Source organism: Cryptococcus neoformans, chromosome 4 (assembly GCF_000149245.1).
Source record: "Cryptococcus neoformans var. grubii H99 chromosome 4, complete sequence".
Classification (NCBI taxonomy): domain Eukaryota; kingdom Fungi; phylum Basidiomycota; class Tremellomycetes; order Tremellales; family Cryptococcaceae; genus Cryptococcus; species Cryptococcus neoformans.
This window is the reverse complement of record NC_026748.1, coordinates 208819-235423: the sequence shown is the minus strand read 5'-3', so window position 1 is coordinate 235423 and position 26605 is coordinate 208819. Positions and strand designations below refer to the sequence as shown.

At 48.0% G+C, this 26605-nt stretch overlaps 10 protein-coding genes and 2 non-coding genes; 4 read left to right on the top strand and 8 right to left on the bottom strand.

Annotated features, from left to right (window-relative positions):
* Positions 1 to 377: 377 nt before the first annotated feature.
* On the bottom strand, positions 378 to 2237 carry CNAG_05016 (hypothetical protein). Its single transcript, XM_012193074.1, has 10 exons — positions 2160 to 2237; positions 1918 to 2075; positions 1717 to 1841; positions 1628 to 1653; positions 1464 to 1548; positions 1307 to 1399; positions 1105 to 1245; positions 940 to 1050; positions 788 to 891; positions 378 to 735 (listed from the first exon to the last, which is right to left on the bottom strand). The coding sequence occupies exons 1-10, from the start codon at positions 2180 to 2182 to the stop codon at positions 636 to 638; spliced, it is 966 nt and encodes a 321-aa protein (XP_012048464.1). The 5' UTR covers positions 2183 to 2237; the 3' UTR covers positions 378 to 635.
* Positions 2238 to 2587: 350 nt separating this feature from the next.
* Positions 2588 to 5553, bottom strand: CNAG_05015 (catalase). XM_012193267.1 has 8 exons: positions 4679 to 5553; positions 4495 to 4623; positions 4268 to 4441; positions 4132 to 4214; positions 3948 to 4084; positions 3669 to 3886; positions 3441 to 3603; positions 2588 to 3385 (listed from the first exon to the last, which is right to left on the bottom strand). The coding sequence occupies exons 1-8, from the start codon at positions 5194 to 5196 to the stop codon at positions 2702 to 2704; spliced, it is 2106 nt and encodes a 701-aa protein (XP_012048657.1). The 5' UTR covers positions 5197 to 5553; the 3' UTR covers positions 2588 to 2701.
* A 702-nt stretch (positions 5554 to 6255) lies between these two features.
* Positions 6256 to 9089, bottom strand: CNAG_05013 (RNP domain-containing protein). XM_012193073.1 has 9 exons: positions 8973 to 9089; positions 8505 to 8581; positions 7979 to 8375; positions 7866 to 7929; positions 7567 to 7816; positions 7310 to 7513; positions 6913 to 7254; positions 6670 to 6859; positions 6256 to 6611 (listed from the first exon to the last, which is right to left on the bottom strand). The coding sequence occupies exons 1-9, from the start codon at positions 9031 to 9033 to the stop codon at positions 6547 to 6549; spliced, it is 1650 nt and encodes a 549-aa protein (XP_012048463.1). The 5' UTR covers positions 9034 to 9089; the 3' UTR covers positions 6256 to 6546.
* Positions 9090 to 9255: 166 nt separating this feature from the next.
* On the bottom strand, positions 9256 to 12469 carry CNAG_05012 (hypothetical protein). XM_012193072.1 has 14 exons: positions 12168 to 12469; positions 11032 to 11504; positions 10883 to 10982; positions 10786 to 10823; positions 10612 to 10732; positions 10486 to 10559; positions 10356 to 10431; positions 10280 to 10306; positions 10112 to 10224; positions 10028 to 10063; positions 9913 to 9972; positions 9762 to 9858; positions 9631 to 9708; positions 9256 to 9575 (listed from the first exon to the last, which is right to left on the bottom strand). The coding sequence occupies exons 2-14, from the start codon at positions 11259 to 11261 to the stop codon at positions 9405 to 9407; spliced, it is 1221 nt and encodes a 406-aa protein (XP_012048462.1). The 5' UTR covers positions 11262 to 11504; positions 12168 to 12469; the 3' UTR covers positions 9256 to 9404.
* A 265-nt stretch (positions 12470 to 12734) lies between these two features.
* Positions 12735 to 15329, top strand: CNAG_05011 (iron donor protein CyaY). XM_012193266.1 has 5 exons: positions 12735 to 12997; positions 13049 to 13178; positions 13260 to 14369; positions 14476 to 14760; positions 14809 to 15329. The coding sequence occupies exons 1-3, from the start codon at positions 12819 to 12821 to the stop codon at positions 13512 to 13514; spliced, it is 564 nt and encodes a 187-aa protein (XP_012048656.1). The 5' UTR covers positions 12735 to 12818; the 3' UTR covers positions 13515 to 14369; positions 14476 to 14760; positions 14809 to 15329.
* On the bottom strand, positions 13572 to 16160 carry CNAG_05010 (hypothetical protein; the record flags this gene model as incomplete). Its single annotated transcript, XM_012193071.1, has 8 exons — positions 13572 to 13929; positions 13985 to 14057; positions 14132 to 14175; positions 14231 to 14252; positions 14303 to 14359; positions 14407 to 14748; positions 14807 to 15336; positions 15395 to 16160. 8 exons carry the CDS (start codon positions 16158 to 16160, stop codon positions 13859 to 13861), a joined length of 1905 nt encoding a protein of 634 aa, XP_012048461.1. The 3' UTR covers positions 13572 to 13858.
* CNAG_12357 lies at positions 15649 to 18526 on the top strand. The gene is made up of 9 exons (XR_001045616.1): positions 15649 to 15845; positions 15899 to 16201; positions 16262 to 17012; positions 17064 to 17187; positions 17249 to 17442; positions 17630 to 18001; positions 18067 to 18091; positions 18158 to 18223; positions 18306 to 18526. It is a non-coding gene; the product is annotated as a hypothetical RNA (non-coding RNA).
* On the bottom strand, positions 18150 to 20607 carry CNAG_05009 (integral membrane protein). XM_012193070.1 has 7 exons: positions 20285 to 20607; positions 19862 to 20108; positions 19623 to 19805; positions 19353 to 19573; positions 19220 to 19292; positions 18942 to 19154; positions 18150 to 18794 (listed from the first exon to the last, which is right to left on the bottom strand). Exons 1-7 carry the CDS (start codon positions 20334 to 20336, stop codon positions 18674 to 18676), a joined length of 1110 nt encoding a protein of 369 aa, XP_012048460.1. The 5' UTR covers positions 20337 to 20607; the 3' UTR covers positions 18150 to 18673.
* On the top strand, positions 18953 to 20384 carry CNAG_12356. Its single transcript, XR_001045615.1, has 3 exons — positions 18953 to 19306; positions 19362 to 19583; positions 19635 to 20384. It is a non-coding gene; the product is annotated as a hypothetical RNA (non-coding RNA).
* A 186-nt stretch (positions 20608 to 20793) lies between the features above and the next one.
* Positions 20794 to 21946, bottom strand: CNAG_05008 (hypothetical protein). XM_012193069.1 has 5 exons: positions 21840 to 21946; positions 21699 to 21775; positions 21582 to 21632; positions 21355 to 21485; positions 20794 to 21240 (listed from the first exon to the last, which is right to left on the bottom strand). Exons 1-5 carry the CDS (start codon positions 21859 to 21861, stop codon positions 20991 to 20993), a joined length of 531 nt encoding a protein of 176 aa, XP_012048459.1. The 5' UTR covers positions 21862 to 21946; the 3' UTR covers positions 20794 to 20990.
* A 123-nt stretch (positions 21947 to 22069) lies between these two features.
* Positions 22070 to 23880, top strand: CNAG_05007 (translation initiation factor eIF-2B subunit beta). XM_012193068.1 has 6 exons: positions 22070 to 22153; positions 22211 to 22278; positions 22330 to 22475; positions 22525 to 23068; positions 23120 to 23629; positions 23681 to 23880. The coding sequence occupies exons 1-6, from the start codon at positions 22133 to 22135 to the stop codon at positions 23751 to 23753; spliced, it is 1362 nt and encodes a 453-aa protein (XP_012048458.1). The 5' UTR covers positions 22070 to 22132; the 3' UTR covers positions 23754 to 23880.
* Positions 23754 to 26316, bottom strand: CNAG_05006 (hypothetical protein). Its single transcript, XM_012193265.1, has 3 exons — positions 25989 to 26316; positions 25669 to 25935; positions 23754 to 25617 (listed from the first exon to the last, which is right to left on the bottom strand). Exons 1-3 carry the CDS (start codon positions 26196 to 26198, stop codon positions 23827 to 23829), a joined length of 2268 nt encoding a protein of 755 aa, XP_012048655.1. The 5' UTR covers positions 26199 to 26316; the 3' UTR covers positions 23754 to 23826.
* Positions 26317 to 26605: the final 289 nt, after the last annotated feature.

Below are 26605 nucleotides of genomic sequence, written 5' to 3'. Positions count from 1 at the left end.
CATGGTAGGTTGTGTACAAAGATGTAGGAGGCGTTACAGCCAGGAGGGTATATTCTGAGCGAAGGGAATGAACTAGTTAAATATGATACCCCCCCTTTTTTCCAGCAAATGATCCGCTGTATTTTAAAAAGGATCCCACCCTGCTCCTCTGTTACATCCCTTGTCCTTCCTCTGCTGTTATTGGTGGGTTTTCAGACTCTCGGTCACGAGACGGCAGCACTTGGGGCGCTCATCAAATTGCTTACACATGAAATTACATCACGTTCTGCATTTGTGTCAGGACCCATCAGTAGATCAAGGTCCCAACATCGAGGAAGGACGTTGATCGAAAGGAAGAAGGTTGAAGGAAAGGGAGACAGGCCAACTAGAGAGCGCTGCTGGATTGTATATAAACTTCTTCATACCCTTTGAAGATCTCTTAAAGATCAAGTTTATTAAGCGTTAGACCTATTTATCTCCACCCTCACTACATCTACCGGTGACATCCATACCGACTACCTGCTTCTTACCCGGCCTTACAATTTGCCCTATGGATATGGCAAGTCCCCTCCTGCATAGCTAGCATCCTTTACCTTGCATTTACAAAATGTATCCGACAAGGATATTTGGAATCACCTTTAAGGAAGGAGTGTCTCTCAAGCGAGACTAGAGGCGGACAGAACATGGACACCATCAACCGTTACAATGAAGCTCACGACGCTCTGCGCTACTGCTTTTGAACGATCATTCAGAGTGCTGATTGCCCGTCAGGACATGGATCTTTACATCAAATAAGAAGTGCACTCACAAAGCAGGGTATGTCACTAGGATGTTGGCCGTCTCTAAAACGTTTCTCGCGTTGACGAGTGCGGAGTCGTCAAGGACTCGAGCGTGGAATGGGAAAGTGCCAACCTGAACGCGAGCCATCAGCTTCCGACGTAGTTCTTGACAAAATCTAACCTTCTTCGTGATGCAGCTGTAAGCTTCCCTGATGTCCGCAGACAACGGGCTGATGTCCTTGCTTGGAGGAATCTGGTGGAGAGTCTTATCAAGATCAACGGCTGGTTGTGGCTGTACGAACCACAATTAGCCGATACCTTTTGGATAAGATAACCGGAAACTCACCGACGGGTCTTCGGCGTCTGTAATCCAGACCTCAACTGTGTACACTTCGCCTGTCTCAAAAGTTATCCCTTCCTCCTGTTGTTTATCACCAGCTGGGAACAGATCAATCTCTTTGGGTCCTTGAATGTCGTACTGAGTATGCTGGTGCCAGAAAGCTCTCCTCAGCATCTTATGCAGGAATTACAATCGCGATTAGACTTACATTATGGGCAAGTAAACCCGGAACACCGCGATAAGGAGTACGCTTCATATATTCATCAACGATCTTGACCAGATCGCGGTTTGTCCTTCCAGGCTAATAATAATAAAAAGAAATTGTCAATTAATGCTACGAATTGCTCCGGTATGATGGTAAAAACCTTTATTGCGTCGAGAACCAACTTGGCCACTTCAGTGGCTGTTTTAGATAATTGTTTGGCAGCCAAATGTTCTCCAAGCAGGAAGCTATAATTCGATTGCCCAATTACTTTAGCTTAAAAAACACCCTATCGGTCCATGATCAAGAACGGCATTAACCACTTACTTCCCTCCCACAACAGCGCCGTAGCCCTAACCGAGGCCTGTCATCAGTCCGAGTCCGAAAATAAAATGTTACGAATTGCAGCAACCCACATCAATATGAGCGCCCACTTGAAGTTTGAGTAGTTGCGAGCCATCCGCTTTCAGAGAGTTCCCAGACTTGACAGCATTGTTACAGATGATATAATCCAATTGAGCCGTAGTTGGATGACATATACCTAGTGTTGTTAGAGTTGGTAAGCTAACTGTATGCCCTTCCGGACTCGTAATCCCTCTTCGATAGAAAGATCTCACCGCCGTTGATTTGACCAACACTCCGGTCCTGAATATACTTATCTCCAGCTTCGGAAAGCTCAGCGAGTGTAATGCTGCTGTTCATCTTTGCCAATTGTAGGGCGTGGCAATAAGCCTCAGCAGCTAGACGTCCTGCTTGCACATACTTGTTGTACGCTCTGAAAATGTTCTCTTCAGCGAATGTAACTTTGGTTTCCAGTGCCTTTCCTGGACCGTTTCTGTTTCATCGAAACAGCACTCACTCGGCCGATCCATGGGCTGACATTATAGGAGGTGATCACAGATATTAGGCTCAAAAAGTGATAGGGGAATAGTGATGTACTTGAACTCTGCTAGATTATTATTACAATGAGCTGCTATAAATATCGCTCCTCCATAGACAGATATCTTCAATTATTCAGTTATCATGATCTTTTTTGGATGTCTTGGAAAAAATAGCCGCTCAGCCGCTGAAGCACGGAGACTTTGGTTTTATATCCTGACCAGCGGTTTATCACGAGATTTCCTTAGCTAGTAGAGCAAGTAATAGCCGCCTACTGATGTTGGGTTTTATTAAACAACCACACATGATTTTCCTTGCTGACTGATCGTGTACGTGAAGGACGTGGCGGTGGCCAGTTATGGCAGACAAGAGAAATTCAGTGGGGAAAAGTTTGCCTTTCAACAGATCTGTAGCATATATTTCCATGCATATCTACACGACTATTTGTTGACCAGAAAACCGCCTAAACAAACCTAATTCGACCGCACTAGAAACAGCCACGACTAAGAAGCAGATTACGAGTCAACGAGCCCTCTGAGTCTTCTGAGGAGCACCATTATTGAACACAACCTCCGCATCTTGTCGAAGGCCGTTCGCCCCACGCTTAACGCCAAAGCCATTATGAGTACCGTTGAAAGACATCCCCTCAATACTCCCATAGCCCCTGACGCCAGTGGCCTTCTCGAGACGAGCTCCAAGATCAGGCGATACTTGTCGGAAAATGGCAATTTGACGGGCAATAATCTCCTTGCGCTTGCAGGTCGACATGTGCCCGGCAACAGTCTGAATGAAACGTTCCTTTGACTCGTCGCTAAACACTTTCTGCCAAAGGGCGCGAGGGGCGTTAAAGTCCTCAGGACGGATCTCGCTGAGGAAGCTGACAGCTTCACCGATAAATTGACCGTGCACTTTGTTAAGGTTGACGCGCTTCTCTTGGAACTTGATGGGCTCGATACTGGAGAGATAAGCGGGTCTTCCTCCCTGATTGTAGAAAGCCATGGCACCATCACGTTGAAAGTTTCCCGTTGCGTAAGGGGTGGCCGATTGGTTGACTGGAAGCTGTTGGTAGTTGGGACCAACACGGTGGCGGTGCGCGTCAGGGTAAGAGAACAGTCGGGCTTGGAGTACAGGGTCGGCAGAGGGTTCTACGCCTGGGATCATGTGAGCAGGGTTGAACGTCGCTTGCTCAATCTCAGCAAAGTAATTCTACAGAAGATCAACTCAGATATGATACCATAATATTGCATTAAAGCTGACCTACACTGGGGTTCTCATTCAAGGTGATCTTGCCTACAGTCCTGAGTGGATAGTCTCCATGAGGCCAGACGTGGGTCAAGTCAAAGACATTGATCCGCTTCTTTTCCCACGCATCCTCTGCTTGTTCTTGTGTCATAACTTGGACCTTCATCGTCCAAGATGGATACCTAAGAAAATAAGTCAGTAAACAATTTTTGAAGAGGAATCTATCAGGAATAAAGTCAAAACGTACTCTCCACGCTCAATAGCTTCGTACAAATCCTTCTGACCCCAGTCAGGCGATTTGGTAGATGCCTCTTCGCTCGTAAAGAACTTGTTGCCCTGGTCAGAGATGAGGTGGAATTGGGCATAAACCCAGCCGCCGTTGTCATTAACGACCTTGAGGGTGTGTCCGTAATAACCATGCATGTGACGCCATCCCGCGGGAATGCCTCGGTCAGACATGAGTATCTGTGTACCCAAGGCTGTCAGCATTTGTCGAGTTGGTTTAGTGTACAATATAATAACGTACCATGATCTGGTGAATGGATTCAGGATTTTGAGAAAGGTAGTCCCAGAACATGGTGGAATCATCTCCGCCACTAAGATGGGTGGTTGGGTCCCGTTTCTGAGTGTGAATGAAGTGGGGGAACTTGGCTGGATCGCGCACTAAAATATGTCAGCAACTGTTTCCTAAGTATAAGGGTGTAACCCACGAAAGAAAACGGGAGTGTTATTCGCAACAAAGTCCCAGTTACCCTCAGCCGTTCTAAATTTGACAGCAAAACCACGAGGATCACTACGTTTGAACGTCAGTTCAAGCATTCTGAGAAGAAAGATTAGACTACTCACCGAGCAAGGTCAGGGGATCCTGACTCTCCCCCGACAGTTGAAAATCGGATAGTCAAAGGACAAGTAGCGCCCTTTTGGAACATGTTCGCGAGGCAGAGGTCCTCTAGGCCGTCAGTACACTCCCAGATACCATGGGCACCTGAGCCCTTGGCATGAACCACTCGTTCAGGGATCCTATGCAAAAGTCAGTCCTCAAGATTTAGGAATCAAGTAATGATCGGGCTCACCTTTCGCGATCAAAGTGAGAGAGTAAGTCGATCAAGTGGAAGTCTTGCAGAAGAAGGGGACCGTTAACACCAGCCCGCTGAACAACATATGGGTGGGGGACCGGAACACCGTTGGATGTAGTATAGATACTTTGAGGTGTTTGTCAGTCGGGGAAGTCACAAAAGGGGGGATCTTAGTACGTACACCTCCTGGGACCTAAGGTCCCTATCCTTCTCGTATGATCGAACAGTCAACTTTCCCACATCGTCCGCCAGAGTGTTGCTATTATCTCGAGGTATTGAATTATTCTGCTTTTGGGCCTTCAGACGCGCAGCCGAGGGAGGGGGCAAAGGAACAGGGGCGGCCACTGAAGCTGATTTGGGCGTCGACTTTGGTGTCGGAGTCTGAGGGATACTGCCGTTCATGTAAGGACATCCATTGAAGCGAGTAGATTCAGTGTCAGCCTTGGAAGAGTTGAAAGACACAGGCTCTTCAGATACGACGATTTCTTGACCGCCCTTGCGAAATACTTTGGATAGCGTGCCGTGAAGTAAACCGGAATAGGAACGCTCCGCAGTTGGCACAGGAGTGTAGCCAACCGAATACGCCGAATTAACTGAGTCGGAGGTAGAAGATATTGACGGAGCTTCGAAGTGTGTACCGTTGGCTGTCGGTAGATTCTTGCCGTACGGAGTACCAGAGGCAAGGTTACGAGCAGACATATCGGGTTAATGAGAATGACAGAGATAGAGGGATGGCGGATTGCAATAAGCAGGGGGATGGGGAAGGAGAGCCCGGGGTGCATGTCATATTCCAAATATGTACCATTCTAATTGTCGAGGTCACGTATCAGATGGATGAGTTTAGGCAAAAGATAAGTGGTCGAACGAAGCTGTTCACAGCCGCCCAAGCGCCAACCGCCAGTTAACGCTCCATATCTAGATGCGCCTGGCCGCGGTTATTGAGGTTTCATAATTCGTGCAATTGGTCAGCATGCCATCAAAGCGAGCACACAGGAAATTACGGTATTTTCGACGGCAACAAAAGGTAGTGGACCATGGGAGATTTGCTGACTGAAGAACAAAAAGATGAAACTTAACGAAAGAGATGAGCGGACACTCTTCGCAGCCGCGCCCGGGCAACCACCCGAAGGCATGTCCCCCATTACGTATTATCGATGATTTGCCAGGCCCAATCGACAGCAACAGAAATCCAAGCGGGGCACCAAGTACGTACCATCAATGCAGACTGGCGACGATAAGATAGCGTTCGCTTAAGTTTATCGTCATCGTTCCTCAGGACTTATCGTACAGTATCACGCGAAGTTCTAAATGTACCCTTCGTTCGTTATTATCATAAAGCACGTTTAAAATGACCAGCCGCCTGCCTTTTTTGGGCTCAATGATTTCCTGTTGATCCTATAATGCTTTAGAGTTTTACCACTCTTGAAGTTCTCAGTAACTTCCTATTCGATCTTGCAAGCTCAGTCTTCACTCATCCCTAGAGCCTCGGACGAAAAGGCTCACCACCCGAGCTTCTTCACTATAAGCATCACTTCCTTGCCAACGCTTCTTGATCCTACTTCAATGCACTTCAATGCCCATCTAGATAACTCTAATATCACTCGACTTCGCAATGGCTCTCTTGCTGAACCTGTGTGCTACGGGCTTGAATTCATTTGAGATATTGACACGCTTTGTACCCACCTTTTGGCGTGTCCGAAATGGAAGAACAGGATATTGATGGCAGCGACGGCGACAACAACATCCTATACTATGCAGACCTTCAAGAAGAATGAGTCTCCTGTGCATTCCAGCTTCGCAATGTTACCAACCCAGATTTGTGAGGCATCTCTGCTGGTTGATCATTATTTATTTTTCTTAATCATCAGACGCAATGAATTCCGAATAGAGCAGAAACAGGAGGCGCAGAGAAGCGACACAGACAATATGGCAATTACTACACAAATGAATAGAGATCCTGCATTCCAAACCTTTCCATCGCCTATACTTTTTCTCCACTTCATCTAATAGCGATTTATCCTTTTACGACCTCCTCTCAATTCCAGCTAATTACGCCTGGGGGACCTTGATAGCCGAAGCAGAGAACTCGTGCCACCTGGGGTTAAATTGCACATCTATTTTACCTCAGGATTAGCTCCTGGACATTTGAGTTGAGGCCAAGGCTGAACTTACCCAAAGCACGGCCGCCGTAAGGCCATCCCATAAACTTCTCAGACGCATTCGCCGCATCCGCCGTCTCCGCAAACTGAACGATACCTTCGCCCTTGCTTTGGCCACCAGAGTAGAGGATCTCGGCAAGGGTAACGGTGCCGATGGTCTCAAAGAGTTCGACGAGGTCTTCGTTAGATGTTGACCACGGGAGCTATAACATAGTTAATAAACTCGTGAACATGATCAGATACAGATGCGACTCACGTTACGAACGAGTATCTGCTGGTTAGGCTCGGCGGGAATGGGCTCCAAACCCGATGGCGCGACCTGGTCGACAGCCATACCCTCACCGCCCTCAGGTCCGTTATAGTCGGCGTAGAGGTCGTTGCTGAAGTTTCTACCGCCAGCAGCAGCAGCAGCACCGCCGGCACCAACGCCGCCAGCGACCGCGTTCATACCCATGTGGCCCATGCCCATACCGCCACCCATGAATCCTCCACGGAAACCGCCTCGGAAGCCACCACGGAAGCCGAAACCGCCACGAGGGAAGAAAGCGCCTCGGAAACCACCTCGGCCGCGGAAGGCACCACCGTGGGCGAATCGGTCCTACGACAACCTGTCAGCATTGAAGTGACAGCCCAGCTGGCGATGGAAGACTAACCTCCCGGACTTCAAGAACATTACCAAACCAATCAAAACCATTGAACATCTCAATAGCAGCCTTGGCATCATCCGCGTTCAAGAAGACAACTGTTCCGTTACCCTTGGGAGTCCCGTCAGGCCTGAAACCGATATCGGCACGGATGACTTCTCCAGCTTGACGCATGAGGTCCTTAAGGTCTTGCCATGAAGCTTGGAGAGGAAGCTACACCAAAAGGGTTAACTGTATTCATCGCACGCCATAGGAGGGAAACTTACGTTACCGACAAAGAGATTCCTGTTAGGAATAGCAGGGCCATGGCCGTGGAATCCGTGAGGTTGTTGATTACCAAGGAAATGACGAGCTTCACCGAGGGCAATACCAATCTTACCGGGGATGGGAGGAGCGCCGAATCGCGCAGTCTCTTCACGGTCTTCTCGAATGAAGACGGATCGACCAAAGAAGGGCTTGTCAGAGAGCTCGGCCTTGGCTCGCTGGGCTTCTTCCTGAGAGGCAAACTCGACAATACTGTAATTTTCATGAGAATTGATTGAACTTTCCTACAGGAAATACTCACCCGCAACCCTTGGACTGACCAGCAGGGGTGGTGAGGACTTCAGAGAATACTACTTTACCACCACCTGAGATAAAATCAGCAAGAATCCCGGCGTTCCGCTGTATAGCACTTACCTCGCTCCATGAAGTTGGCAAGATCCTTGTAATTGCAATCATACGCCAAGTTACCCACATACAACCTGTTCTCTCTCTTGCTGACCTTGGCGTGAGCCTCGGCCTCGGAAGCAGGCGCATTCATAGGCCCACCGACACTCTTCTCCCAGTCCTGTCGGGGCGCACCATACCTACCTGAACCACGTCGAGGAGAACGAGGTCGGCCGCTGCCACGGTGATCGCCACCATGACGGTCTTCCCTGTAACTTCGTCGCTCCCCACGGTCACGGGATCGAGAGCGGTCCCTGTCACGCCTGTCGCGAGAACGAGATCGAGAACGAGAAGGGGAACGGTGTCGGTGTCGGTGAGGAGAACGAGTTCGGGAGCGCGAACGAGAACGAGAGTAAGATCTGCGACGCTGCTCATCCACATCCATCCCCCCATTGTCATCTTGCGTTAGGTCCTGAATTCACAATGGGTAGAAAAAGTCTACTGCTCCAGCGCCCGGCCCCTCAACGTCACCACCCATAAAAGAAAGTCGACTCACGCTTCGGTAACGGTCCTCATCGCGTCTGCTGCTGTGGCGTTCTCGGCTCCTGCTCCTATCTCTATCGTCCCTTCGATCTGACGTCCATCCAATCCATCCATCAGCTCCTCCATCCTTCTATCCGTATCATACAATTTCTAAACTCCAAACTCCGAAAATCGAGGCACAAAGGGAAAGGTGGATTGGGAAAAGGGATGAGGGGCGGTGTTGAGGATTAAGATGGCGGGGTGTACACGTCCGCTTGCGCGTTTCCATTCCGCTCACTGCTTCAATCCCCGCCATCTCTTTTCATCCTAACTTTACCAGCCCAATATCCATTCGCCTGCCATCTGGCACATTCTTGGCTGACCATCTAATCTCAAGATGGTAACCTCTCCGGTCCTTTCCATTCTCACATTCTTCTACCCTACCCAACACAATCCAATCCCAAATCCAACCTTGTTCTAATCCAATCCGAAAAAGACCCACATCGATCCCCAGCCTCCGGGGCCATAGGTTCGTCGCCGCGCATTTCTCTGTCGTCTTCCATTGTGGTCGTAGATTTTTTGTCGAGCGTTAGTCGAGAAAGAAATATGAATGAGAAAGCATGATGAGTACGGCCCGGTTATGGCTCATTACTTTTACGCGTACGACAGCGACACCATATCGGACATTCGGCTATTTGTAAGTGTGGCGCTTTTCCGAGGCCCACTAGTAAATGCTCTTCCCATTTCGTAACAAAACGAGCGAGTTGAACAACTCCAGGCAAGAGGATAAAGTAAAGAGTTATACACATTTCCATATGAACTATGTCATAGTAGAGTAACAACATAAAAATTTTCTATTGCCAAATCAGGTTTCACTACAAAGGATTGCCCACAACCTCATATTATTCGACTATCCCAAAAACGTCTCGCATGACTAAATGTGAACGAGGCTTTTGCTATCATCGATCAGTCCTTCTTTTGATATTTGCACGGGAACCGGGGATAACGACATCCCAGCTTCCAAGTCGTCAACGGAATCATGTCGGTGGTCTTTGGCGAGAATTCGGTTCAAGCCCATCTTCGGAGCTTCATATGAGAAGTGACTCTACAGCAGCGTTTCGATTAGCTCTCATCGTGATGAAATAGAGGACATGACCAACCTCGACATATGTGTCTGTTGAAACGGTGACGCCGGTATTTGCTTGACGCCTGCTACTCTTCTGGCCAGAATTAAAGTCCTTCATGCCTACTATCAGTTAAAGAACAGGGATGGAAGCTGTATGCAACATACAGAGTTGCTGTAATAAGTTGAGCTATTCTGGCGTATAGTATCACGAGAGTTGAGAACGCTGAGGGCTCCTGTGAGATAAATCTTGGGAAGGATAATCCTTTCGACTCGGATTCAGCGAAAAGTATAAGATTTGGCTTGACCAGAAACTTACGTGAAGAGAGTAGAGATGGAAGACATCTTTTGAGACCACGCCATCAATACAATTGAAGCACTATGCCAACATGATAAGTGATGATAAATCAAGTAATGGTTATATCTGAGCATACAAGATAGTGGGAGGAATCTGGGCTTCGACGGCGATCCTTTAACATATTATCAGCTTTCATTCCGATCTTCCAACTGATACGCACCTCATTAGCTTGTAGATGAGCTTATCGGTGACAATCCACCCTGTTCGCGACTTGTAAAGACCCCACAGGATACCGCCGGTGTTGATTAGATCAGAAACGATACAGGCGGTGGGCTATTAGTTTAAGTCAGTGCTTTTGACCTTATAAATTAGATATCAAGTTATTCACCCAGAGGTAGAAGAACACTGTTCCAGCCTGCCATCCTGTCAGCTCAGAGTTGATAAGGACACAAAGACAAGCTCACATAGCCGATATCAGCAGAAAAATTCAATTTGTGATCGAGGGCAGTGAATCCGATAGATCCGATGGCGGACAATAATCTGAGGAAAATATCAGTTTTTATTTGAATCCAATTGAAGGCATAGTAAACGTACAAGGTGAAGGGAAGGGTTGCAGAGATGAGCAAGCTCCTGTTGTTAATTCTCCAAGCTCTCTCGCCGTAAAATGCCTTTACGAAAGTGGGTGAACTGACCATAAACCGTCAAAGCTTGGGAACTTACCTGTACAGGGATCTTTGTCATGGAGCAGAGCAAGCCATACCATGCCGACCAGTGCTGAGAAGTGAATTGGGCGTACTGGCCATAGTTGTATGCGAACATGTTCACCTCCATTGCCCATGTACTACATGTATTTAGCCCAAAGATGATATTGCAACCGAAATGATTGAAGCTCACAAACAGGTAGTTGCAACTGCTGCTGCGGTAGCGAAGTACTGCAGACAGGTAAACCAGTTAGAGAAGCGAGAAGATAGACGAGTAGGAAGGGACGTGCAATGACGAGTTTGATATGTACCGACTCATGTTCCGTAATTAACAAATATCGCAGGAACTGATTTCCAATAACGCCCATCATTAGCCCATCCAAGCCAAGTCTATTTACGATCGTCAATAGGCGTTAAATGCTTTCGACGTAGCACTCACGATAAGATCAGAGGAGTTAGATTCCTTGCCAGGTCAGCCGTAATAGCTACCTTGGAAATTTCTTCAATTGATGACATGCTTTTCAAGGGTGCCACACGCAGGCGATATAGTGGGGTGAGGGTTGAAAAGCAGATAGATGTAGGCAAAGGCAGTCGGGATAAAAAGAGGAAGAGGCCGCATCGAAGAAAGCCATATATAGCTGGCAGTTGAACGCGCTGACGTTTTACCATCTTGATCGTCCGCCCGGCATCACCTTCTTCTCATGGAGAATGGGGCGATCCGGACTTCTCATCAGTAAAACCACCTTTCGCGCTTGGGTAGCGCCTGCCGATTGCTGGTTGTTAGACTAAAAATGTTTCCTCAAAGGATTGTGCACCCTGAGATAGACAATCACCAGCCATCGCTCGGACGGATATCCTTCAGCCGAGCAGTCGCCATTTTGAAAGGTACATGGCATGAGAGGAAGATGAAGCCTTTTTGGTAGCTAGTCAGCCAATGATACGTTGGAAAATGACTAGCCAATGGGGATGCTCATTGAAGGCTGAAAGTCAGATTTCTAAAAGAAGCCGATCATCGGATCACGTTCAAGGTAAAAGTTGAGAGTGCAGGAAGGAAGGAAAAGGAGGAACGGCCAAGGAAGTGTAGGAGTGGGAAGAGGGTAAAACGCACATGCCAGGTGCACACACTCTCATCACCTGAATCACCGTGCCTGCTTGTTTGAGATAGGTTGGGAAACTCGTCGGACGGCAGGAGAATCCATCAGAAGTATATATGCACAAGCGGCGAATCTTGCTATTGCTGATATAATAGCCTTGCTCTCATGCAGTACTGCTGAGACATATTTAATGTTCCGTCTCTTCCAGAACTTGAATTTCGAATTGGGAGAGAGATGCAAAAAGATGCTCATACAGTACGCTTGACTTGCCAAGGCAAGCAGAGCAGCAGGCCGGCCTCGCATTATAGTACTGGACTTGATTCCACGCCATTACATGGTCTTGCAGGAGGTTCAGAGCCCTTGATCTTTCAAATTGGGCATTCGCGACTCGCCAAATTGTACGAGATGACAAATATGGGAGTGTTTGGTCGCATATATGGAAGCGAAGGGAGGTTCAAGGAGACACGAAACGGCGACGTACCTTCCCATCAGACTCTCCTCACTTGCTTGGGCCTTTTCCTTTTGGGTTCAGAAAGGCTCCTAACTTCAATAAGGCGTTGATCCGATTTCGAGTACATAGGCAGAGGATGGAATACACACACGGAGGAAGACGTACCAAAGTCAAAGTTCATGATCAATTCGCTGAAGGATTCTTTCGGGCTCCTCTGCTTGGAAGAAAATGATATTAACGAGCAAACACTAAACACATTTTGCCCAGTTTGATTCGATCTAAGTGATTTGCTTTGGAAAGCCGAGAGACCGCACATCAGACAGCAGGGCCGCTAGTCCAGAGGCATGATATCATGAACGTACTGAGATCCGGACAGTTTTGAGCGAGTTTTCTTTGCTAGTCTGGGACAAGTTCCTCCTGGGATCTTCCCAGTCGTCGGAGACAGGTCAATGTCCGTCGAGGGCTCGTGCCGAGCCGAGCTTCGTTCTTGTTTCACTTCATCAGGAATCACGTGGCTGGTTCCTCCTGCTGACGCAACGACATTCACGTCCGACGACGACATCTGTCGGAATTACGATTCAACGCTTCATTTCGTATGTGTTTTCGAATCAATGATCACAATTTTGATCTCGTACTCCTTTCGCCAAACAGCTTCATTCACATAGTAAAATAAGGCTCACCATGATCACTGCCAGGCATTACGTTACTAGATCCCTCAGGGCTTTACGTCCGCTAACTGAGCGACCAGCCGCTCCCGTGATCGCACGTTCGGCTCGAGCTTCCCCACTCCTTCGTTCAAGAGCAACATCCGCAAGAACATTCGTTACGTCCCTCCCTCGTCAAGCTCAACCACCTCCACCGTATGTTTATGTGCCACTGCCTTTCTAGCTGCAACGCTTACCATCTTTCAGACCCCCAACATCAACGCTTTCGCATGACGAATACGAACATGTTTCTGAGCGAGATATGGAGACGTTGAATGAAAGCCTGGAGATTTTCTGCGAAGATTTCGGGAATGGGAACTGGGAGATCGAGTATTCTGTGCGTGTTTCAACTGTCGCTATGGCATTACGAAAGGCGAGTGAGCTGATAAAACACTTCTGCTCTGGCGATGTCTCACAGTCTGGTGTCCTTAACCTTACCCTTCCCCCGTACGGCACATATGTCCTCAACAAACAACCCCCTAACCTTCAAATTTGGATGTCGTCTCCAGTCTCTGGTCCTTCACGTTTTGAATACGTCAACGACAGCTGGGTACATCACCGCAAAGAAGGTGTCAAGCTGGGAGAATTATTGAGCGGCGAGCTGAAAGAGATCTTGGAGAAGAGTGGCAATGAAGCGGCTGCTGGGGATTGGGAGGGTGTCGGCTTACCATAGGCTGATGCATGGGAGCGTTGCATATTTGTGCGTACGAGTGGTTGATCAGGTTTCAGATGATGGTGTTGCATACTCAAAGGCCCAAACGCCGCTATGGCTGGCTATGGGCCTAAAGCCAACTCATACTACCCACGATATACAGTGGGAAATAGAAAGACACAGCCTGCTATACAGCATGGCGCGTAATAAGGATATAAAAAGAAATCAAACCCAAACCAAATGAAGAAAAAGGCGCGGAAACCTGGAAGGTACAGTAGCAAGGAAATCGAATGTCCCCTCCACACAAGGTATCAAACCCTCATCGAATTGTGAGAGATGAAGGCGTTTGTTTGACAAGGAGAGGGTTATTCGATGCGACAAGATTCCGCCGTTATCATGTCCCTTTTTGACGACCTACGATGGCGTACTAAGCGCTCTGCAGCCAGCATGGATCAACAGTCTACTAAGCTTTCTTTGGAAGATGAACCTACGTTCTTTGGGGGGCGCACTACGTTTACAATCCTCGCTTCTTTCGATGTGCAGATCAAGTTTGTCTTTACGCCCCTGTTCAAAGTCAATTCGTCAGGGACAGGCTATCGACTGTGGATGTGTTGTTCACAAAGAAAGGTGAGACTTACAAATGCTTTGCTACAAACAGGACAGCCAAAGGGTAACTCGTTAGCTTGATGGGAAAACATCAGCTACTATAATGCTCGTAAGTGTGAATGGAAACTTACAATGTTTGCATTGCATATGGCGCTGGTGCCGAATCATTAGCTCAAAACATTAAGTTAGATCGCAAGACTCACATCCATATCATTCTTTCTTGTGAACCCTTCGCCGCACTCGGAGCAAGTAAACCTTTTCTGTGCTTTGGTCAGTGCATTCATTTCGAGCCATGTAAAGCACTGACGAAATGTTTTAATCCGCTTAACGTGGCTCTTATGCGCTTTTTCGCCCCTCTTTCATTCGCTTTTGATAGCCGTCCATTGGTTGATCTCTTCCTTCTGAACCCGTTTGATGTGCAACCTGCACGTTGTGGTAAATTATCTGCAATTGGTACGGGACTCATTGGTTCCGTTGTCGTCAGGGGACGATAGTCTGACTGATCAGAATAACATTTTGATTGAAGCTCGGATTCATTTGGCTGCTCATTCATATCGAAATCGTCAGGGACGGTGGCCGAAAGATGCAAAGTTCCCGACGTTGCTACGACCGTGGTAGTACTTGATGAGTGGAACGGGTTGTTGAAACCCTGGTTAAAGACGTATAAGTTTTGCGCTTTGGAGATAAACAAGAGGCTGAATACTCACAGATGTAGCGAACCCATTCTCATTCATTCTCTCTCGTCTCTTGCTTGCCATATCAGTGTGAACCGGTATGTGGCTCATCGGCTCGGTTGATGTAAGGAGAAGACTACCTAGCTGATTAGGGTACGAATGAGATCTTGTCCGAAAAGACGGCCTAGAAGACTTCGTACGATTTGCCGGCTGGGTTATGGGGCGAGAGGAGACAGGAATGAGTGGCGCTTGATGCTGTAACTGAATACCAGGCTGAAGATGGGGTTGAGGTTGGAACTGGAGTTCGACTTGCTGATGTTTGTCGAATCGGAACTTGATCGGTGTCGTGGGCGATAAACAAGGAAGGCTTATGGGTGGGGGTACCATCGTGCTCGGAGGGTGAAAAGGGTCGTTGAAGATCACTTCAAAGCCGTTGACACTTACTCCTCCTACACCATGTTGACTGTGGTTGCGACCTTGAGCGGTGGCATTTCTCACTGCAGAATTACTTTCCCAGGGGTTTTGATCCGATGCAAAGCATGTTGCAGGTGGTGATACAGCCGCTGGACCAATTTTCGTCAGCTTTTGAACTCACTAAAGAGATCCACCTACAAGGCTCACAAGATTTAGTCCCAGGATCCGGTATAGCAGCACTCAAACCAAAGTCCATCGAGAGACACGCGAATGCGGCGGGCCCAGCACTGTCTGTCTTCGCGATCTTACTATTACTCATTATCCTTGGAGGCATCGGTCTCTGATCTATAGGAATAGAGTTCACAAGCGTGGGAGGAGGCGACAATGGCTTCTCAGGTGGAGGAGTTTTTGACGCCAGAAACTGGAGAGAGGGACGAAGATCAAATGTTTCGAAGGAGTGGTGAAGGGCTAAATGTGTACTATGCTCGAGAGGAGGGAGATTGGGTGGATGAATAGGATGATGAGGGAGGAGAGGTGGTGAGCTGTTGTTTGGCGTTCGAATGTAAGGTTGTTGTGTGAAAGATGGAGTTTGATAGATGTTGTGAAACTCGGTCGGTTGAGAACGTGCAGAAGGATTTGTACGCGGCGGCTGGAAACTGTAAGTATTGGTTGTGGTTGTCCGATTATGGTATTGATACACGGGCGTTGAAGCGGGAGCATAGGTGCCTTCCTGACTACACCACTCGTAGCCACCCCAGCTTTGCCTAGTCTCCGCTGGATCCCACGACGGCGCTGGGCTGACGGATTGAGAACTGTGGCTTCGGCATGGACTAGGCACCTGATACTGGATGGCGCTGTTGGTCGAGATACCGCAGGCTGAGACATTGTCCCCAATAGAAGGAGCAGGAGGATAGAGAGGAAAAGAATGATTGAGATGGAACTGAGGAAGTGGGGCGTCGGCTGTGGCAGACATCTTCTGGCTTACATCAACGAGTGACGTGGGATGAAAGTTGAGTGAGTATATATACATGTCCCCTACTTTTACTCCGTTTCCTTGCATTAACCACCCCTTAGCGCCATTCCGCTCAGAAACAGGAGCACGCCCAGACGAGTGACAATAGGTGACACTCCTTTCGACGCAGGCACGACACGAGGCATTATCATCAACCATCAAAATCATAGCTGGTGTGACCCCTTCCTTCCAACTTGCCCCGCACGCGCGCGTAGTTGGAGACGGTGTGCTGGAAGCGAGCGGCTGTGAAGGGTAAAGAAAAGTGAGAGTACGGAAAAAAGAAAAGGAGATTTGGTCTAGAAATCAGCAAGCGACAGTGATGAGAAGCAACACAGGTCAGCATAGAGTAGCTTTGCTTCAAAACTGTCGGCATGTCACTTATTTTCTCGTTGAGACGCCGGTTCAGTCTCACAGAGACACGAAACTCGAAGAAAAGATCAATTTGCCTTCTTAACATCCTCCATTAGATTTTAACGGTCAGGTGACATCCCTAAATCAAGGGTTATGGAGATGCGATAGGATGAAAAGGAGAGGAAGAGATAGGAAAAAAGGAGAAAAGATGGCGATGACGTCTTTTGCGCTTGTATCTTGTAAGTGATCGTTGAATATATCTCCTGGCTTGACCCAGACAAATCGAACGCTACTCTTGGCCTTTTTTTAGATCACCTTTGATCAAATTTTCATGGTCACTTTTGATCATTTTGGTCTTGCTGATGAAGGATGGGAAGTTGGGAATTGATGGGGATTAGGATCAATTAAAATGGCAAGTGATCTCTAGGAGAGAAAAACAGGATAAAGTTTGTTTTTCTTTTAGTGAGTCGAGGGTAGGGGTCGTGCCGAACTTGCTGATAGTCTTGGCTGCAGTTGACGCACTTGGTGTTAACCATTGGCCGAAAATACCATACGGCTTAGAAAGGAAGGAATTTACTTCAGCCTGCGACCAAATTCAACCTCCATACATTGCAGCCGATTAACTTACTTCGTCTAGGTGCTTTTAGCTTCTTACTCCAAGATTCATAACGTAGTATCTGCACTTATTAAACTAGCAGGGTAACAGTACTTAGCCCCTATATCATCAAGCGCACCGCTACGCCTGCTGTTGCTGTCAAGGAGGATAAGTATTCGAAGGCGAGAGGATGGAAAGGAAGGACCATATCAGGCTGTAAGGCAAGGCTGTTGCAACATCCCTTTCCACCATTTTTGGCTGCGCTCTGGCCTCTAGTTTCTAGATAGGCAGGTTTGAGTAAGTTTAACCCCACATCTCGTCATCTCTCGCCTTATTACTGACTGCTGCATGCTGGCCCGTGTCATATTTTCCCCGTTCAACGCTCAAACGTTTTCCTCCGCTCCTCCGGCCGCTGGTACCTGTTGCCTCCTCCGTCTTTCCTACCTTTCCTTTGGCTTACCTCCCTTTCTCGATTGTCTTGCAGGTCCGCCTCCGATTTGGGCTTTCTCTTTTACGTCATCCGTATTCCTTGCTTGCCCTTTGATATCAACGACTGCAATGGCTACCCTCTTCCGACAGCTGCCAAGCGCGCCTCCAGATCCCAACTCTCACAGCTTCCGCCCTTTACTTGACTGGCATTCCGCTTCTCCTCCACCTCCCGCCACCCTAGTACTCTTTCTTTGACTCTTGAACCTTCCCATTATTTCCTAACTATCAAAATCCCGACCCCTATACTGTAGACTGATTAACTGCCACTTATTATCACTCAAGGCGTCACTGTTATGTACCTTCAACCTAAAAAAACAGTAGATCAGCAACTGGAATCCATCAAGGATTGAGAGGCATCAATTAATTGGTAATTTGATAATCATTTCTTCACTATTGATCGTTAGTCGCTAATTTATTTCTACTCCCGATCAGTACGACAGTGAGTGGTGAAACGAACGTGCGGTTGATGGTTGTTTCGAAAGCCTTTATAGATGGTGATAAGGCTGATTATGCTTTTGAGTAGTCGCAAGCTGAGAGACTGATAGTTAGGTCGTTGACAGGGATTACCTACAATTCGCTGTATAAACATGTAAGTTTGCATAGTGTGCTACTGACGACTGATTACTTTCCCCCTGATGGACTTGATGGGGTTGATGCTGATGCCGATGCAGGGAACACATCTAATATTATTTAAAATTAGAAACAGAGAAGTCGGAACCCTAAAGATTGCGTCGCGTACGATACAGTTGCAGTTACGTGTAGTTTGAAAAAAAAAAAATCAAAAGAAAAAGTTGTAAGATCATCATATGAAAGTGGAAGAAGCGCAGTATGGAACAGATAGAAAGCGTACCACAAGCCAAAGTCAAGAATATGCACAAAAGAAAGAAACATGAACGTAGATCAGTGCTAGCTACAGTCCGTCCACTGCGGATCCTCATGAAAAAGATCTTGCGGCATGGAAATCCACTTGCGATATCACCCCCCCCTCCGGCTCTTCCTCCATCATTCGTCTTTCGCCCATCCACCTTACCAAGCAACCTTAGACGGGGTTACCCTGGAAAATTAAAGGCCTGTGAGAGATGTCTGAGCTATCCCTATGGGACACATTCTCTCGACTGATGACAGAGTCAAACACAACCTTGTCCATGGGTCGTTCGGTCCTGTGCCCATGCTCATTAGCGCCAAGCACAGCCTCACAATCGTACAGGAACGTTTAGGGATACCCTTGAAGGGATAGGTCCCGGTTTTTATTTTTATTTTATTTTATTTATTTATTTATTTTTTTGAGGAAAGAACATGGCACCCACCTGATTAACCAGAAAAACCATTCTTCCAAAGGCCTCAAGTTCAATACCAGCCTGTTAATCCTATACGCCAAAACTGTGACAAAGAAACCTCCAACAGCGTCAAGGAGGTAGTGGTTCGCAGTCGCCATGATGACAAGCAAGATGAGGAGGGGGTACAAGAGGGATATGGCACGGATAGGTCGGTGGGGTGAGTAGAGGAAGAGGGAGAGGCCGCTGTGAATGACATTGAAAAAAAAAGTCAGTAAGAAATGTGGGTCGCCAAGAAAAAGGGGACCCACATGACGAAGCTGTAGCCAAAATGGAGGGAAGGGAAAGCAGCCAGTTGGTTCTGGAACTTGTTGGTAGTCCAAACTGAGTGTGCAAAAGTCAGCACCTATCAAGGCTCGGAACGTCAAACCGAAAAAGACTCACTACTAGCAGCCTTACCAGTGTGCAAAGTATCAATATAACCGAACTCTTCATAAGGCATGAGACGAGGAGGCATACAAGGCCAGCTGGAGAAGACAATGAATGCAAGACAGTTACAAAGCACCAAAGTACGACGGGTGGATTGGAAGATGTAAGGCTTAAAGTAGCGGTAAGAGTAGGCCATAAAGGCGATGGTAGCCGGAATGTGGACCATCGCGTAAGTCCTGCGGTATAGTCAGTACTATGTATTGCGTAGACACACAGCGAGCTTACTTGTTGAAGAAGATCAACAGCCAGTTAGTCTTCATGACAAACTTTTGCAAAGAAAGTTCGCAGTCAATGTGCAACCAGCGCTCGATAGCAATGATCTCCCTCGCGTGCTTTTCAGCCAGTACTCGGAAATCGGCGCCCATGGTAAGAGCTTGGATAGCTCGAGCGACTTGGTAGATCCAGTACCTGTGAGCTGTGTTAGCACTCGTTACGCTTGTTACAGGAAGAGAATCGGATCGTACGTCAAGAGCCAATACCAGACTTCCATCAAGAACGGAAACATGCCCAACAGGCGACTCGTCCATCTTCCCCTGAACCTCTCATTACCCGGTACCCTCACAGACCATTTCAAGAACGCCATGTCTTTCCAGTTCCAGGAATTGTCACCAGGCGGAGGAACATCCTCGTTGGTAGCGGCCTGGGCTTGGACGATAAGGGGAGGAGGACGGCGGTTGAGGAGACATCCTGCGGTAAGAAGAGATGCGACGACTGTTATGTGTTTCAGGGTCAATAAAATGGGTTGCAGAGGGTTATCCGTCGCAAGGTAGGTGATGGAGGTGATGAAGGTGATGAAGGTGATGGAGAACAGAGTACGTGCGGAGCGCGTGATCAGTATCTTTAACGAACCATCAGGTCGTCCGACCACGGCAAAGTGAAACGCTTACAGGCAGGCTCAAGAATGTATGAGAGTGCAGGGATCTCGTCTGGCTTAGACATCGTGCCGGAAGTGTAGATAGGAGTAAAAAAGGTGATGAAAAGATTTGACGACGCGAAATTGGCGCTTGCTGCGGTGAGGTTTTGAAGACCGAGCTTTGAGTGACCGTTTGTTGTGTTCCGCAAAGTTTATGATGTGCCGTGAGATGTGTTGGCCTCACGGGTGGTGTATGCGGGCCGCAATGAGTTCTGCTGTACGCTCTCTGCTGGACGATAGTTGATGTCCAGCTCTGGGATATACTCGCAACTGGCAAGAAAACAAAAAGCAGACCCTTCCAGTAAATTCAACGAACGCCGCGTACATCGTCTCTCGGCAACGGCCATCGTCCAAACATCCCGGACTCCGGCCCCCGAAGACTATTGGACTAGGCACCGCTTAATTCCCGATATGCATGAACCATGGCATGTGGCTTGGATTCCAGCTTATTATGCTTGCTTCATTATGCGTTATATATAGGGAGCAGTACGACATCCTGTATAGCAGCATAGAGCGTTCACTGGTTGATGGGAAAATGCAGAATGTACAACAGATCGACGCACAAGGAATGCCCATGTGCATTATGCTTATTACAACCGTATTGAGCGTACAAGTACAATTGCCGATAAGTTAATTCCAGCAAAAAGCGACAAACAAGATCCGCTTAACTATCCCATTGGTCACCGTTTTGACTCCATCTCTTCCAACCTTGCTACCAGATCATCCATCGGATCATTCTCTGCCCGGCCGTGTGCCTGTGCTTCACTATTGGGACTTGTCACTGACTGCGCTGCCCCATTTGCACCGGGCGCGGCACCAGATGGGACTAGAGGTTGAGGAATGGAAGCACTTGGTGTATGGGAGGCCGAAGTCGGTACGAGGACAGATGATGGGTTGTATCCTGGGGCAATCCGTTTGAGGTTATCTCGTCTAATGGGAAAGTTGATCAATCAGCAAAGGGCACATTGTAGTGAAATCGGCCTCTGACAACAAGGCAGGGTGCGCCTTTCTGAAGGAAGACTGAAAGAAGTGACTCAAACCCACTCTTTTTGTTCCTCTGCTTCTTCCCTTTTGTGCAAGATCTCGGCGCACTTGGCCCGTTTCAGAGCGATGGCTTCATGTGGTGAAGGATGTATCGAGAGGACATGTTCTTCAAGTGTGAAAGGGTACACAAACTACCAAAGTCGACAAGTGAGTGAGTCCATTCAGAAAGTCTTCAAATAAAGGGGACGCTGATGGGATGTTAATTAACATATACCAACAGTACTTACATAGGCCGTGATGTCCTCTGGTAAAGGATGTATCTCATTTGGCAGCTCGACCTATCCCCAAACATCTTTCATCAGTATAAAGACATTCACGCCACAGCAAATGAACATCTGTATTACAGGCTGAGGGAGCCATAATGAGGGTGATTTGATTAACGGAACTGTAGCAGCAGCAGCATACTGCTGGGATATATGGCCTGGGATCAGAAGGTGCGCATGAGCTTTCCGGAACGACGGCTTTGGAGTAGAGGATGGACATACCGATATCCGATGTCGAGAGCATCTTCGGTATCCACCTAAATGTTTAATATAGAGGTTAAAAGTCGGATACAGATGTGATGCACAAACTCATCCGCTTCGTCGTTCTCGCCATCATTGCCTATCGTCGTCACTTGCTCGTTAACCGCCAACTGTTTACCACGGGATCACGTGACTTTGACTCGTTCGAAAAGGGAACGTTTGGTCCGCGATGTCGTTTCTTTCATTGGTCGTTTCTTTACAAGCTTGCTATTGTTGCCTTTCAAATTGCGTGAATACACAATCAGCGCAGGAAAATGGCTATCGACTCCGTCCCTGTGAGCCGTCCCAAAAGCCTAAAGAAAGTTTCTTCATGTGGCTGACGTCCTTAACAGCAAATGCAGAAATCTGCTGACCCAAATGCTCGATTGACTGATACTCTTTGTACCAGTCTTCGGAGACGGTGAGTCATGACACCGTATGTACCTTTTGTATGCTCATGTCTCGGATTAAGGCAAATTGTTGGATCTTTGAATGTCGCTCTCGCAACGGCTGCTCTCATCCAGAGTATCGTCAGGAGCGCGAGATATAACACCATCGACGAATTATTGGCCTTGATCAAAGCTGTTGGGCGGAAACTCACTGAGGCCAATCCTAAGGGTATGTACACCCATTACATCTCTCGAAATGTATCTCATCCGTCCCGTAGAGCTTGCCGCCGCCAATATCATTCGTCGAATCCTTCGTCTCATTCGGGAAGAATACCGCGCCGCTGCTGCCGCCCATGTTTCCTCCGCCCCCAACTCCATTCCTTCTACCCCTCTTATGGGTCCCAGCACACCGGGTCTCAACGCTCCTTTAGACCACTATCTTTCTGCCGCCCAACCAGCCACCGCCGACGCTCAATACTTTCCCACTCATATCCAAATGTCCCGCCAGACTTCACTCTCAAACTTTGTCGCCATGCGGCACTCTCGAGCTCAGATGGAAAGGAGTGGTGTCCTTGGTGGAGGGACAGTGGAAGGATACTCGGTGAATACAACGAATTTGTTTGCGACTCCTAATGGGAATGGGTATGGCAGAGGTTCTTCCGGAATGGTGACGCCAAGGGCGGGTGTGGATAGTGATGAGTTTATGAAGCACAGTGCTAAGCTTAAGCCGTTACTGATTCAGGCCATTGAGGAGGTTGTTGGTGAGCTGGAGACGACGCATGAGGATGTTGCCAAGGGTGCAAGAGAGCACATTCATTCTTCGTAAGTATCCCACATTCACTTTGTTCACGCCGGATTGCTAATGCAAGGTAGCGAAATCATCTTGACTATGGGTCATTCAAGAACAGTCGAAGCTTTCCTCAAACAAGCCTACAAAGACCGTAAATTTACCGTCGTCGTCGCCGAATCTGCTCCATCCTATCTCGGTCACTCCCTCGCCTCTTCCCTTTCCGCCTCCGGCATTCCCACCCTCCTCATCCCTGATTCCTCCATCCATGCCCTTCTTCCACGAGTTACAAAAGTTATCCTTGGCGCTCACTCTGTCCTTGCTAATGGCGGTTTGTTCGCGCTATCCGGATCTCTCGCTTGTGCCCTCGCGGCAAAGACACATTCCAAGCCTGTCGTCGTCACTACCGGTCAATTTAAATTCGCGCCCGCGTGGAATTTGTACCATGAGTATGGAGCGGTGGATTTCCAGGGACCTGGAGCTGTGATTGGGGAGCAGGGGAAGGGTGGAGGGGGGGGTGTGGAGGGAGTTGAGGTTGTGGATCCTTATTACGACTATATTAGGCCCGAGTTGGTAAATCTGTTTGTGACAAATGAGTAAGTGTCTTTTTTACATGCGGGAGTAGCGCATGGCTCACTAAACTGTAGGGGCGACCACCCACCATCGTACATCTACCGCTTGATTAAAGAGGCGTACGATGATGAGGATGTAGAGATCTAGTCACAGTGACATCTGTATATGCATTTTTTCGAATATAAGGTATTTTCTATGCTTGGTATGGATACTTGCATCCCTATTCCTCCTCAAGCAATGACTTCCTGAACCAGTCTAACCTCTTATCCACTCTCCACCCTTTCCACCCTTCTTCATTCTCTGGTCCAAACTTCGTTTCCATCCTCTCCCAAACCTGCTTCAGAACCTCCTCATCACCATGGGTTACCCTCCCAAAAGCCTTGAGCACTGTCCACACCGCTTTTCTTCCCGGCGCTTTAGCATAAAGCCTCGCCTGCTTCTCAGCTTGTAATATATCCATGTCCGATTTGAAATCGGGTCTAGACTGAGGATCAGAGAATGTCAAGGGACTAAAAGATGGCAAAATAGGACGAAGAGTAAGGAATGATTCGAATATGTCTTGTAAAGCCTCCAAAGTCCATTCGCCATTGCCTTCTCGCAAATTTTCAACTGGCCAGTGAAATGATTCAGCAAACATAGCTCCCCTCTCCCAGATCCCACTCATACGCTGTTCAAAGCTCCCTCCCAAACCATCTGATTCACCTCCACCCGACGTATTGGCAACCCCCAGCATCTTCCCGGCCTCACTCACTTGTCCCGCGTTACCAAAACTCCTAGTATCTATTGAGGGGGTAACACCGTACTTGGCAAATCCTTTGAAAAGCGCTGTGTAATCATCGACGGAAGGGGTATGTCCGTCTTCGAAGATGTGCTTGAAGATGGTAAGCGCTGCGGGGAGATGGCCTTGGATGGATAAGGAGAGGAGGAGAGGTGAATACGACCGGCGAGTTAGACGAATAGAGCAAGATGGGAGGGAAATGTGGTGAGGAGCGTGTGGATGGGTGCCGTCAAAGTATGATGGATTGGGAAGAGAGGAACGGATTACAGAGAGGTCGTGAGAGTCTGTAGGACGTAGTTGGCCGTACATTTCGGAGACAACATCCCACCGTCCCAATTTGGCATAGACCACCATTGCGTAATTGACTAATATCAAGATGTCCTCTTCCATCACCACCTCCTCATCAAAGTCCTCTAACACCTTATCCAATATCCCATTGACTTCTTCCCCCTTTCCAGCCCTATCGAGCAGTATCATGCGTGATAACCACGTATGTCCATCCGCTTTAAACCCATCCCTTTCCAAACGGTTCCACCAATCTTCCAGCCTCCCTCCCTGCCCCGCAAGAGCACACAGATATATCAAATGGTTCAATGCTGCCTGGTACCGATGTCTCCCACCGACATCTTCTTCAGGTGGCGGTTTGGGGAAAAGGGAACGAAAGGACTTTTCGGCATCAACAAGATTCTTAGTTTTGATTCGACGACTGTGCTTAGTTCTTGACGACAAAACCAGTAATTCTAACCCTCGTGACGCTTTCCGTTCATCCCCTACAAGAGCTTTGATTTCTTCTACCAAAGGCTCAATCTGTTCCTCCGCGATCTGTCTATCCCCTGCTTCACGAACTTGCAATGATTTCAAGGCTTTTAGAACCTCTTGCACTTCGCTTATTGTGAATAGCTGTGACTGGGGTGACGACATATATAAGTCGGTGTAGGATTGGAGTAATTGAGCAGAGGTGGTATCGTGAGAAGGCGGTGAGGACGTTGACCGTTGGAGAGCAGAAAGAGCTGCAGAGCGTTCTTTGGGAGAGAAGGTATGTTGTGGTATGGGAGAAGCTTTGGTTTCCGGAGGTGGTGGTTCGAAATCGGGTAATGCTATGTGAGATAGATGCTGAAGGACGGGGTCAGGGCGTGGTGTGGAGTTGGCGGAGGTTGCTGTGGTTTGAAAATATTTGCGGAATCTATTCACAGTATTATGCTGAGATGGACGGCGCAGATAGTAAAGTTCACCCTAAGAGGTATCATGTTAAATGGCTTTTTCAGAAGTATTTGGGCTACATACGTGGTACAACCGCTCGCTTGCGAGCCTGGATCTTGGGTTTCCTTTGAAAGATGCATTGTATTCCGTCGCATAAGCCTGATAATTTGATGAACCAGCGACTGAATGGACCAGCTTTCTTGCTGCACCACTTTGGAGTAGTGGTGCAGAGGTCACATCCCGTGAAGTCAATGAGAAACCTTTGGTAAAGGTCGATTTGATGTGGGGGGATTTTTGTCTTTTGCTTGGGATACTATGCTGAGTTGTGCGATGGAAATGGTCAGGTTGTCCCTATAGGTGACGATTTAGATGGCGGTTTTCACAGTCTTTCGAAGGTCACGTACCTGATAAAAATCACCCCTTAAACTCGGCGGACTAGCAGACGCTCGTGTAGACGCGAGCCTTGACCTTCTTTTGGGAGGAGAAGCTGCTGTAATATATGATTGATAATTGGAGGGCCCGGCAATCGAAGCTGTCGTCTCTGCTGGGCGGCGAGCTCGAATGGCAGTCAGACATTGGGCGCAGGGTTTCGTAGTCCTCAGTGATGAGCTCATAACAGCTTCTTTCCTGTCCCACCGCTTTATGGCTCTGCGTGAGAGGATGGGCGAAGGGGGCGGGAGGGAAGATACTCTTTCCTAATCTCAGTGTCTTGCCGAGCTTGTCTCGAAAAAGATGTCAAAAAGTCAGCGACGAACGAACCAGCACTATCGAAATCATATTCGCCGAAGGAGATTATTCGGCAAGTCACGTGACTTCAACTCTCATCGCAGCCACTTGCTGCGTTGAGTTAGTGTATGTGACTCTCCCTGCTATGATGGCTTCGAAAGCTTCATGTACCATAATTGAGTGTTCTCACGGGTTTGACTCATCCAACAGTAATATGCATGCATATCTCGAAAGTCTGTACAACCATCTTCAATCTGGGTGAAGAAAAGCCTCCAGACTTACGTTCATTCGGGCG